At 51.0% G+C, this 12674-nt stretch overlaps 1 protein-coding gene across 1 annotated transcript in view; it reads right to left on the reverse strand.

Moving 5' to 3' along the window:
* The window catches only part of SH3PXD2B (SH3 and PX domains 2B), a 116394-nt gene that overhangs the window by 13618 nt on the left and 90102 nt on the right, over positions 1–12674 (reverse strand). The window contains exons 8-12 of the mRNA XM_068990633.1: positions 10802–10906; positions 5924–6041; positions 2652–2878; positions 1014–1063; positions 11–136 (exon numbers count right to left, since the gene is read on the reverse strand). Coding sequence (XP_068846734.1) covers positions 11–136; positions 1014–1063; positions 2652–2878; positions 5924–6041; positions 10802–10906 — 626 coding nt within the window. The remainder of the gene's footprint in view (positions 1–10; positions 137–1013; positions 1064–2651; positions 2879–5923; positions 6042–10801; positions 10907–12674) is intronic.

A 12674-nucleotide genomic window follows, 5' to 3' on the forward strand; every position in this document is an offset into this window, starting at 1 on the left:
GTCCACTCACTTCAACCTTCAGGCCCGCCTGGAAGCTGATGCCATCAGGGATGGTCGTCTGGAACTCAGCAATGGTGTAATACTCTTCCTCCACTTGAGGTGGGATGGGAGGCTTGGGCAGGTTGAGACCTCGAGGCTGGTACAATTAAACACAGTGTTAAATCCCATATAACTCCATTCCCCAGTGCTGAATGAGGGGCTAAGGGACTGGGGCACACAACTACCCTTAAAGGGATGCTGGTGGGGCCATCTGGATTCTAAGGGACAAAACAAAGGGGATCACTAATCATCATCTTCTAGATGGGTCGCTGGCCCTTCAGCTTTAGGGTGATAAGAAAAAACTCGGGACGTTTGCCTACAGTCATGAAAATCGGGTGCAGGACAATATTCTCTGAACTTAAGAGATAATGAGGGTTGTGAAATGAACACAGGTTTCCAAGTCAGATACATTGGTGTGACTTTGGGTAAAGCCCTTCCCCTCCTGAGAGCCTCAGTTTCATCTCCTGTAAAATGGGGATAATAACAGGATCTACCTGGTGGGGTCACCATGAGCATTCGATGATTTCACGTAGTGAAACATGAGCGAGCATACTGCTTAGCACCCAGTAGGTGCTCAGTAGATGGCAGACACCGAAAACGAGAGGCCCATTTTTCACAGCATTGCTTAGAAAGGTCCCTAAGAACTAAAAATGGAATATGAGGGTAAAATGCCAGAATGGCACCATGAGAGAAATGTGTGCCTCATTCTGTTTCCGTCTCAAGTCACCTTATTGGAGAAGACTCATTTAAGACAAAGCAGAGTGGGCTCAGGAGGCAGAGAGCACACACCCAGGTCTAACTGTCACAAAGCCATAGGCCAACTGTGTGATCTCCCTGGAGTTCTTCCACCTGTCAATGGGATTAGCTTCACAAGGCTGCCGTGTAAAAGAACTCATCCTTGGAAGGGGCGAGGTGAGTGTTGGCGGCCAGTCTTAGGTCGGGGGCTGGCTCCCCAGTTGCAAGGGTCCACTTACTATGGTCATATCCCGGCGAGGAGGGGGTCTCTGCCTCATCTTGGGTGATCCTATAAAGAGACGAGATCTTGTTTCACACACGATGAACATAATGCCTGAGGTGGACACCATGACAGATCTAACCTCTCCTGCAGGAGATGGGGTATCAGGTTTTGCACAGGCATCAGGGAGCGGCTGTGACGCTTCCTGTGGGAGGAGCCTGGTGGGGGCGGGGCCACACAGATTGGGTCCAGGACTCTCTTTTAGCGATAGGATGCTTCCGAGTCCTGGAGCGACGGAAAGCCTTCCAGGAAAGGCAACAAGTGTAATGTGAGGTGGGAGGCAACAAGTTAGGTGACTTTGAGCCACGTGGCCCTCTTCTGAGGAGTGGGGATAATGCCTGCCTCCTGGAGGTACCGGTGGAGATGAAAGTCAACAGTACAGGCTCGGCTCTTGGCATGTGGCAGGGATGCATTAATGTTACTGCCCCTGTCTTTGTTTGCTCTGGAGCAAACACAAATAATGCATAAACAGAGCCAAACAAACTTGGACTGATGACTTCAGGGGTTTTTAACTCTGGAGCTGGGCTGCTCCTGCTCCGGGTCAGGAAGAGGACGACTCTGCAGTGGGCCAATGCTCCTGGCTAAAGGCAGACTATTGAGGAAGGCACCCCACATGCTGCCAGAGGTGATTAGGTTTGAGTCTACACAGAGGGGTGGTTTGGCAGTTGGGGCGTTGGGAAGACTGCTAAACTCTTAAAATACCCATTTCCTCTGTCTCCTATTAGAATAAATAGCAACAGAATTTTAGCCAGACACTTGACTGCCTACATAAAGATGACATTTCCCAGACTCCCTCCCAGCTAGGTAATGCCACGGGACTCAGTTCATTTAGTTCAGTTGCTCAGTAATGTCTGACTCTTTGTGACCCCATGGACTGCAGCACACGAGGCTTCCCCGTCCATCACCAACTCCTGCAGCTTGCTCAAACTCATGTCCATCGAGTGATGCCATCCAACCATCTCATCCTCTGACTGAGTCTGGCCAATGGGATATGGCCAGACAGCCTACTCTCAGATGTGCTGGTAACATTCAGTTGTCAAATATATACAACAAAGTTCTGAAAAGCAAGATAAGTAAAGAACTATCTTCAGAGTAAACCCAACACAGGGTCCATTTTTTTCTTCCCCAGGCTCAGAAATGAGGCCCTGCAGAGAGAACACTGGCCCTTGAGTCAGAAGGCTGTGGGTTCAAGCCCCACTGTTCACTATCTGGGTGGTCTTGGACAAACCACTTCATCTCTCTGCTTCCTAATCTGTAAAACAAAAGCAGTGAGTCCTACAAAGTTTGTTATGAAGGATCAGCGAGACTGATTATAATGTTCCTGGCACACGGTAGGGGCTTGAGAAACAGGAGGTCTGGTGATTATCATGAGACAGTGGAAAAACCACAGCTTGAGTAGGACAGCCACATCTCTCCACTCAGGTTCTGCAACTTGCTGGTGGAACGATCTGGAAAAAAGTGATCTGGGGCTACGAGCCCATTTTCTTATCTACAGGATGGAGGGTGGCGGGGCTGCTGTGGGGGTGAGGGACAGCCCGTGAGCAGCTCTGGACACAGAGCCTGCCGTGCCTCTGGGAGCCAGGTGGGCGCCACTTACTCTGCTTGATGTCACTGTCGGGCGCAGGGCGGCCCTCAAACCGGCCATCCCTCTGGTTGTTGAGCAGCTCCTTCTCCCGGCCCGCCGAGTTCTGCTGCCGGGAGACACCGTCGAGCTCCAGGACGCCCACGTGGGCGGGTGAGCCAGGGCCCAGCTTCGGGGGTAAGGGTTCCCCACTGCTCTTCCTCAGGTAGGAGGCTGGGGCCCAGCCCTCTTTGCCCTGATACCTGGGAGGAGGGGAAAGATGTCATCTAGCCTGCTCTGCCAGGCCCATAGGAAGAAGCCGAGCTCCTACAATGAATCTCCCTTCCGGCCCCAGATGGTAGGAACGATGGACCATCACTGCCCAGGGCCAGAGACTGGCATACTGCTTGCTGCCTCCTGATGAAGCCTAAGCCCCCAGCTGGGCATTCAAGGCCTCCCCAGTCTGGCCTCTCCTTGCCTCCCCGGCCTTGGTTCTCACGGCAACCTCCACACCCCACCCACCCCATGTAGCCTGCAGTCTTCCAAATGCTCCAGTCTCTCTCACCCCCTTGCCCCAAGCTCCTGCTCTGGGAGACCCTCTGCCTGGAAAGCCCATTCTCTACCATCCCAGCTCTGCCTAAGGTGCCCTCTCAAGGCTTTCCTGAGCCTCCTTCCACAATGCCCTGCTGGTCTTGCACACACAACAGCATCCCATCCAAAATACACAGTGCCACTTGGCTGTGATGGTCTTGTTTCCCTGCTTAGAATGTGAGGTCCCGGGGGTGGAGATCACGGGCGAGTCATCTCTGCATGGGGCCTCACTGCCCGTGACTTGAATGAAGAAAAAAGGGGACAAGTGGACAAACTGTCAACAGAATTGGCAAGAGTGAGCGGCCACAGAGCTCTGCTACAGTCCTTATACATCCCATACAGTCATCACTGCAGTGACAGCAGTGATGGTAACTGCCACTGACGCACACCTACTCCGTGTCAGTCCTGTTTCAAGCACTTTATAGCTATTGACGCATCTCATCCATCCAATAGAGGGGGGGTGGTGGCAGGAATGGGTTCAGCCCTAGACAGCTGGCACCTGTCTGTGCTGTTCAGCTCTGCTCTGCAGCCTCTTCCCGGCAGCCACAGCTGCTGGTACAAAGCCTGGTATAGGCAGGGTGGGGCTCCAGTCACAAGCAGATTAAAACGTGTTCAGGTGGGAATGGAGCAGGTCGGGGGCTGGTTCTAGGGTAACCAAGGGTCACTGAACTCCAGAATGACTGACACCCTAAGAGCCCAGCTCACTGAATTCCAAAGGGAACTGAACAAGTGTAACAATCATTTAATTCTCTGCACGATGGAGTGTGGTTGAATAGCATGACCGGAGGGGCTGATTGGGACCACAGGTGTGCAGGAGGCGGCTTGTGACAGCCAACTGTTCACGTCCCTTCCCAACTCCACGTTCAGCACCGTCACAATGGAAGCTTGAAATCTACCACGGAGGGACGATTTACACCACGGAAACTGGCAAACACCACCACTCAAGAGCATCGTTTCCTTCTGGAACTGGCTGTTAAACATTTGCCAGCAGACCACTAGTCTGAACCACAAAATAGGTGCCCAGACCTTTGGGGAATTGCCTAATGGACTGGAGATGACACAGCAGGGCCACCTCTCATCAAGAATCACTGTAAGCACTAAACAGCACTGTGTTCCAATAAGAAGGGTCCTTTTCAACTAGAAGCAAACTTATAAGGAGGCAGAAATCTGCAGATTTTGGTGTCTATCAATCTTAAAACATCCTTTGAGAAGGACTAAATCTCATGCCAGCTGGAAAGTGCTGGGCCCCACACGATGCAGGCATCACCGTGAGACAGTTCATCATCTGGAGGCCCAAAGCCATAAACAGAGAGGCACTGCTAAGTGGGCTCTGGGGTCGGAAAGGCACAGGCTCAAATCCTGGCTCTGCCACTTTTCAGCTTCGGTCAAAGCTTCTGATGACCACAGCAACATCCTGCTGCCGCCTTGTGAGGGACCCTGAGCCCATCAAGCCACCTGCATTCCAGAGCCACTCAGTTTGGGGATAATTTGTTATATCACAAGATAAAACACACTCAAGACATGCGAGCTGTCACTGTCATCGTAAGTGTATATTGAAGGAAGTGTTAGTGGCTCAGTTGTGTCCAACTCTTTGCAACCCCATGGACTGTAGCCCACCAGGCTCCTCTGTCCACGGGATTCTCCCAGCAAGAATACTGCAGTGGGCAGTCATTCCCTTCTTCTCCATGCAGGGACTGAATCTGGGTCTCCTACATTGCAGTCAGATTCTTCACTGTCTGAACCACCAGGGAAGCCCGTCACTGTCCTAAGTGTGCCTTCACACCTCAGTCCTGAGGTCCTGACTCTCAGGAAGCCTTCTTGACTCCCAGGCTGAGGAGCTGTCTTCTGGGCTCCAAAGTCCCCCACGCATTCCTCCCGCACTCACTCACTGCCCTGCCCTGTATGTGTGTCCGAGTCTGTCTTCCACGCCTGGGGGTGTAAACTATTGTGTTTTTCTCACTGTTGAGTCCCCAGTCTTCAGAATACAGCTTGGCCCAGAATAGATTCTGGTGTAGGTTTGCTCAATGAATGAAGCATCACACACTCAGCCCCAGGAGAATGGCCCCAGTGTCCTGCCTCACACCATGGCACAGACTCCACGGGGCAGGGCCCCCAGACTTCCTCTCTTGCCTAAATCTCCCGAGGTTGCAGCCTGCCCGCCAGAGTAACCAAGGAGGGAGTTCCCAGGACTCTTATTACTAAAACTAGGAAAGTCCCAAGCACAGCAGGACGAACTGGCCACCTCACCTACCGATGAGCTTTTGATTCCATCACATAGATGAAAGAACTGTAACAAAGTGTTGGAAATGCCGGTCTCCACCAGACTCGTAGAGATGACAGCAAATGGTGAGCTTTAGGACGGGCTACAATCCATGTGGTGTTACCCATCCTGTTGCTCTTAGAGTGGGGCTGGAGTAGGAAATCACTCCCTCACGGCAGCTTCAGCCTCCAGTTACTCATTACGAGACACATCTGGAGGTGAAGACCAGTCTTGCTCAATGGGGTTATTGCTATCTGCGGTTCAGTGTGTTCAGAAACAGTTTTGCTTACTATAGCTTTTTAGAGAAGGATATGGGTATGGAAGGAAGCCAAACAGCACAGAGGAGAAGCGTCCTTCTATGGCTCAGGCTGAAGCCTCATTTCCTCTGCAATCGTTTACAGACATCTGTGCAGCTGGAGTCCACGTGGCCTGAAACCCACCCAGCTGCAGAGGGTACCTGATCTTCCACCAGCCTTCCAGGTTTTTCTGGATGACCTCCACCACAGCTCCTCTCTCCAGGTTCATTTCATCCTGGTCACGGGCTGTGTAGGGGTAGATGACTGTGTACTTCTCTTCTGTGGGGACAAAGGGATGCTGGGGTAAGTCAAGGATGCTGTAGGCTTGGAATGTTGATGGCCAAGGCTGTGATTCTGAGACGCCCTTGCAGGGAAGGCTTTCTTCCAGAGGCTTCTGTGCACCATCCTTCCCCCACTCCCCCACCACACCCCAGTGACCCTCACTTAGCCCCTGGATGACCCTGGTCAAGCAGCAACAAGACACAGCACAAAGGGCAGGTCCTCAGAAATCTCTCAGCATCACACATTGCACTCACCTTCCTCAAATCTGTGCCTCAAGGTCACTTTCCTTGAACGTGCCATATGTAACACCCAGGCCCAGGGCACCCTCACCATACTTACCAGGAACAACCTTCCAACATATCGATAATTGATTTATCTATTATGCTTCATCTCTCTTTCCCTAGATAGACTAAAGAGTTCCAGAAAGGCAGGATTTGAGTCTGTCTCGTTCATTCCTCTATCTCTAGCACTGGGAATATTTGGGAACTATTTAGTAAAATAGCCAAGGTTTAGAAAATGAATAAGTCCTGAAGGCCTGGTGGGAGTCACCTTGCTCATGCTGGGGTAGAGGACCGACGTTAAACCCTTGTGGTGGCTCCGCTGCAGTCCTTGTTGGTGGAGGGGTCAGGAACAAGCTGGATTTGGCAGCATATGGTTTGGGGTTGAATCAGTACCACGGAGGAGATAGCCATTTTTCATTACCTAGCTGGTAGCTGATTTCCGCTTTTCATTTATTTTCAAGTCCCTGGATCCAACCATGCCTGAAGCTTAAGTTTTATTAAAAAATTATTTTTAATTGAGATATAATTGACACCTAACATTGTGTTAGTTTTGTGTGTACAACATAATGGTTTGAGATCGGTATCATGAAAAGATTGCCTGCTTCTGCTTTTATTCATGTCACTGGGGTGCCTTCCATCCCCCTCTCGGTGGGTCCCAGCTCCCTTACCCCCAAAGCCAAGAGAACTGCCTCCAGCAGGGTCACCCTCACTGCCCTGCAGGGCCCCGCCGGAAGGCTGTTCACTGTCACTCAGACAGGGCCCTCCCCAGGGCAAGGGCACAGCTCCCACCCCCGGCACTGTTGGCAGTGACTGCTGAAGCAGGTAACAGACGAGAGTCCCAGGGGACCCAGTGAGCAGGGGAAGAGGGCCTTCCTGTTTCAGTTACATTCCAGACCCCAGGGAGTCACCGAGCCAGCTGTGAGCCGATGCTGATGGTGAGTGCGTTGGGGAAAACACCCCGGGCTGCCTGTGGCCTGCCCAGCTGGTGCAGAGGGAGGCGGAAAACACACAGGGCGTTTATTTATTTATTGATCTAGCCCCCTGACCTGCGCGGCGGGGGCTGAGCTGACTCAAACGCCACACATCCTGTGTACAGCAGAGTCAGCGGTTCTCCTCACTCACGGATGCAGGCTGGGGTAGGGGTGCTGTGAGGGCTTGCAGCAGGGAATCCAACCCCGTGCGGGCAGAGAAGTTCTGTCTGGCTAGGTGAGAAGGGCGCTGCCTGGGCCCCAGAATAAATAGGGTCACTACTACGGGCTCCAAACTCCTGGGATTCTCTAGCACCCAGAGGCCCTTTCTGGACTCCATTGAATGTCCAGTGATCCCTAACAAAGCTGAAGGCTTTATAGACTGCATGGTGGTGACACCACCTGCTTACCATCCATCTGCCCTTCCCCTGGTGGCACTGCCAGCCTCCAGCCACATGTTTGGGTAAGGCTGCCCTTGCCAGCACCTAAAGGGAGGGGCCAAAGTGACTGGCCACTGTGATTAGTTTAGGGATGGCATATGACCCAGTTGGGTCAGCTGGAATCAAATCCTGGGATTGTGTTGAAGGAGAAGCATGTTCTTTGGTGGGTGTCCCCAAAGAGTGCCTGGAACCACCATCACCATGAGATAATGGTTCCAGCAGGGTAGAGAATGGAGCTGAGGGTGGCAAGCATGAGTCTCAGGTGCCAAGGGCAGGTGGAAAGGAAATGTTACCTGCCAAGCCAGCAGACAAAGACTGATGCCCACCATCAAGCCATCAGCCACTGCAGCCACCCCCAAGAGTGCACCCTGAGGGGAATTCAGATGGATAAAAACAGGAAGCATTCTGTGCTCTGGGTACTGGCCCAAGATAGGTAAGATACATATCAAAGGAGTAATTTCAACGAGTCCAGACTCTTGCATCTCTCCACTCATAGAAAAGAACGAAAATCATTAACTTACGATGTTTGCTTTTTTGTGATTAGCAGTAATCTTTTGAAGTTAGACTACGTGTTTTGTTTTTTCCAGACAAAACCCCCTATATATCCTGGCTCCTCCCTTACCTCTTTGGGGGCAGTGCCTCAGGTCTATCTGAGAGGCTGTCTCCCAGGCTACAGTCCTCAGTAAGGTCCCTGAATAAAACTTAACTCACAACTTCTGGTTGTGCGTCTTTCTTCAGTCGACAGATGTTTTCAAGCTCCCGAATCCAGCCATGCTTGAAGCTGCCTCTACCTAGAGTTTTCAGCGACCTGAGTCAATGCACTTCCCTTTTGCTTAAGCTGGTGTGACATGGGTTTCTTTACCCTGGTCACTCAAATGTGCCAGATAAAGGGAACAGGTTACTGGATCAACATTATAGAGGCCCCCGGGCATCATTTATTTTTACTTTATTTTAGAATAAAATGATCTTTATCCTTTTTTGCAATAAATTTGATTTGTTTTTACATTTAACTTTTCTTGTTTTTATATTTTTGCTTGATTAAAAAAATAAAGTTTCTTTTCAAGAAAAATAAATAAATAAAATATTTTGCTTTTGACTCGATATAAAGTACAGTTGGCTTTGATAGTTTTGTCTCTGCAACATAACACAGCCTTAGTTAGGAAAAGGGTTTTTATTTTGTTCATTAATTTTAGCACCTACACCTCTAGGTATCATTTCCTAACCTGGGAAATTTTAGGGCCCCAGGTCGAGAAACACCCCAGGCTCCCTCCTCCCAAACATACATGCCAACACACACATGGTACAGACCAGACCACCGTTTCTCACATGCAACGGGCACAGGCGGTCCTGGAGCAGGGGGGTGCATGCAGATACAGGGTCCGGTTCTGAACACCGAATGGGGAGGGAAACTCCAAGGTAGGCACCTTGACGCCAGCTGACGGCATACAAGTCCCCCAGCGTCCGGCGGCGACCCGCGGGCTGGGGCAGAGACCAGTACCTCCATGAGACTGGTCGGGCAGCATGTGGAGGCGAAGGGCAGAAGGAAGAGGTGAGAAGAAAGCACTTCCAGGGTCTTGAGGCAAAGGCAGCACCAAGCACGTGCTGCCACTTAGGAGCAATTAATTCTGTGTCTCTGCTGAGCTCTAGGTGTCTCAGAAGGACCAAATTCCTCAGTATTAGCCCTGAACTTGAGTGAAGAGCCACCCAGAAGACACAATGCTATTCCCAGCATGATTATGAAGAGGCCCTAAGAAATTCCTCACGGCAGAGGGAAAAAATGTGCAGACCCTTAGGAACTGTGGGCCCTCTCCCACCTTCTAGCTGTGTGATCCCGAGCCAGTGTTTCTACCTTTCTGAGACTGTTTTCCCATCTGTAAAATGGGGATAATAATCAGTCCTTTACAGAGACATGCCCCACGGTGAGCATCATTAACTGTCTAACAGAGCTATGGTTTCCAGGCAGCACACCACTGTCTTTAAGCTGAGCTGGTTTTTGTACTTTTTCTTCGTTAGCCCCGCCCCTAGAGCCTGGTGGTCCTGTAAACACAGAGCAAAACAAAATGCATTTTACTCTGCGGGTGCTGGCTGTAATATAACTAGATGCCAAACCACGCGTGTGCTTTTTGTGCTAACCTTTGAGCATAGAAACCCCTTTTCCTCACTCTCTTTTCTGTTAAATACATACATAAGCGGCTCTGTGCTTTCTAAAGAGAGTCAACTAGAAGCAGCAAATATTCAACCCTAGGTAAAGCCACAGCTCTGTGATTAAAAACCATTCCTAGTTATTTATTATTTTAGGTTCTTGCCAACTGCTTTGCATGTGGGATCTCATTTAACTTAAAAAAAAAAAATTCCATGATGTCGATACCATCATTTCCATTTTTAGAGGAGGCAGCTGAGGCATAGAAAGGTTAAGTTGCTGGTCCAAGATCACTCAGCCAGTTAGTGGTACAAATTCAAATTCAGTGGTGAGAGTCAAATTCAGGCCTGACTCCAGAATCTTTTTGTTTAGTGTCTAAAGTGAGTTCAGTCTCGATTTAGGAATTCTTTGGGGGTGAGGGGAGGGGAGGTGGCTGGGTTAGGATTTCTGATGCAGCAAGAACCACTCTTTCAGACACCTGTAGGGAAAATTCTCTGGGAAACAGAAGTGAGTGGAGAGGGTCAGTTCTGACACCCAGGCAGGGCCATTAAGCCAACACAGAAAACAGACAAAGCAGAGATCTTTACAGAGGGCTTTAGATGTTTTGTAAAGGAGCCAGAAGCAGCGCCAGCACCTTGGCCATCAGAATAACTCAAGGGAGGATGAGTGGGGTGTGGACAGCGATCCAGCCGGGCCTGCCGAGGGCCCACAGAGGCATCAGGGCCCCAGCTCTGGCCAGGCTCACCTGGGCTGGCTCACCACGGCCACCAAGAGCAGGCAGGCTTGCCCTGTCCCAGCCCCAGGGCCTGGCTTCCCGCCCACAGGCTACAGAGCCTGAGCCTGGAAGCTGCTGAGACAGCACTGGGTGAGGAGGCCCCCGCGGGCGACGGCCGGCGGCACAGCAGGCCCGGGGCCCGGCCCCTCCTACCTTCTTCAGGCTGCAGGGAGAACTCATCTTGCACGCCATCCTGCCCTTCCAGGCAGGTTGCAGGGACCCAGCCTTGCTCTTCAGCAGTGCTCACGAACCACCAACCTGGGAAAGTGAGAGTGCAGACTGAATGTAGTTGGGTCAGGTATGAGGCCTGTGCGTCAGAATATCACAACAGATTCAGCTGTGAGAGGAGTCAACGCTCAGGGTGAGGCTAAAAAGTCACCACTTTATTAGAGAACACAAATACCCATGCAGGGCTTCCCAGGTGGTGCTAGTGGTAAAGAACCGGCCTAACAACTCAGGAGACATAAGAGATGTGGGCTTGATCCCTGGGGTGGGAAGATTCTCTTGGGGCGGGCATAGCAACCCACTCCAGTATTCTTGCCTGGAGAATCCTATGGACAGTCGAGCCTGGTGAGCTACATACAGTCCGTAGGGTCGTAAAGGGTCGGGCACGACTGACACGACTAAGCACATCCGTGTTTACCGACTGTTAACTGCTACAGACAGGCTAACAGGAAACCTGCTCTTGAGCCTGGGACAGGGCTGGGGAAGGGAGTCAGGGGTGGGGATGTGGAGAAAGGTTTTTCTAAAGGACGAGAGTAAAGAAAGTAGCTACCTTCACTAAGGTGAGCAAAACACTTACCATTTTACTTGTATTTTATTATCCCTAATGCACAGATGAAACTGAGGCTACAAGAGGCAAGACTTGTACAAGTTCACAGAGCTTATGGCTGGGCTGCAACTTGTACCCAGGGCTCTCTGACACTGAACCCACTGCCCTAGTAACTCATCTGAGACACTGATTTTGCCTCTATTCATGTCAAGGTAAACCTGGCTGCAGATGTAACAGTTTGAGAGGCTGTTCTCTCAGACTCAGGCCCTCCCTTTTTAGAAAAGGGGCTCTCATGGGGCCTGCGGTAGGCAGAGTAATGACTCAGGTGGCAAACAGTTACAATTAAGGTTGCAGACAGGATTAAGGTTGCTAACCCGCTGAACTCAAATAGGAAGTTATCCTGGCTTATCTGGATGCTGCTGTTGCTGCTGCTGCTGCTAAGTCACTTCAGTCACGTCCGACTCTGTGCGACCCCATAGACGGTAGCACACCAGGCTCTGTGGTCTCTGGGATTCTCCAGGCAAGAACACTGGAGTGGGTAGCCATTTCTTTCTCCAGTGCATGAAAGTGAAAGGTGAAAGTGAAGTTGCTCAGTCGTGTCCGACTCTTAGCGACCCCATGGACTGCAGCCCACCAGGCTCCTCCATCCATGGGATTTCCCAGGCTAAAGAGTACTGGAGTGGGTTGCCATTGCCTTCTCCTTACCTGGATGGGCCCAGTGTAATCTCAAGTGAGAACAGTTGGGGGGAGATGTGGGTAAGGAAGAAAGGCATAGAAGGGGGCAACTGCTGGGCCTAAGATGGAGGAAAGGACCACAAGCCGAGGGATGTGGGTGGTCTCTAGAAAATGGAAAAGGCAAAGAGGCAGATCTTATCCAGAACCTGCAGAAGGGAACATAGCCCTGACAGTGCCTTTTCGTCCAGTGGGACCCATTCTGGACTTCTAACCCTTCAAACCATATGATGATAAATCTGCGTTGTCTGTTTGTGGTAACTTATCACAACAGTCATAGGGCACCAACTCAGGGCCCAACAGGCTCATGCACAGCATAAATGGGAAAAACAGGATCTGCTCGGCAAGATCACAGACCTCCAGGCCCTGGAGACCCCAAAGGAGAAGAGAAAGAAGGGGCAGCCTCTGAACTAGCTTCCTGGTCTCACAGGGAGGCCTTGGCTTTCAAGTTCCTTGAAGTAGAAGCTGCCTTCAGCTTTGCTTGACTGGGTGCACCTCTTAATACATGTTCAGGGGGCTGAG

This window comes from Capricornis sumatraensis, chromosome 18 (assembly GCF_032405125.1).
Source record: "Capricornis sumatraensis isolate serow.1 chromosome 18, serow.2, whole genome shotgun sequence".
NCBI lineage: Eukaryota > Metazoa > Chordata > Mammalia > Artiodactyla > Bovidae > Capricornis > Capricornis sumatraensis.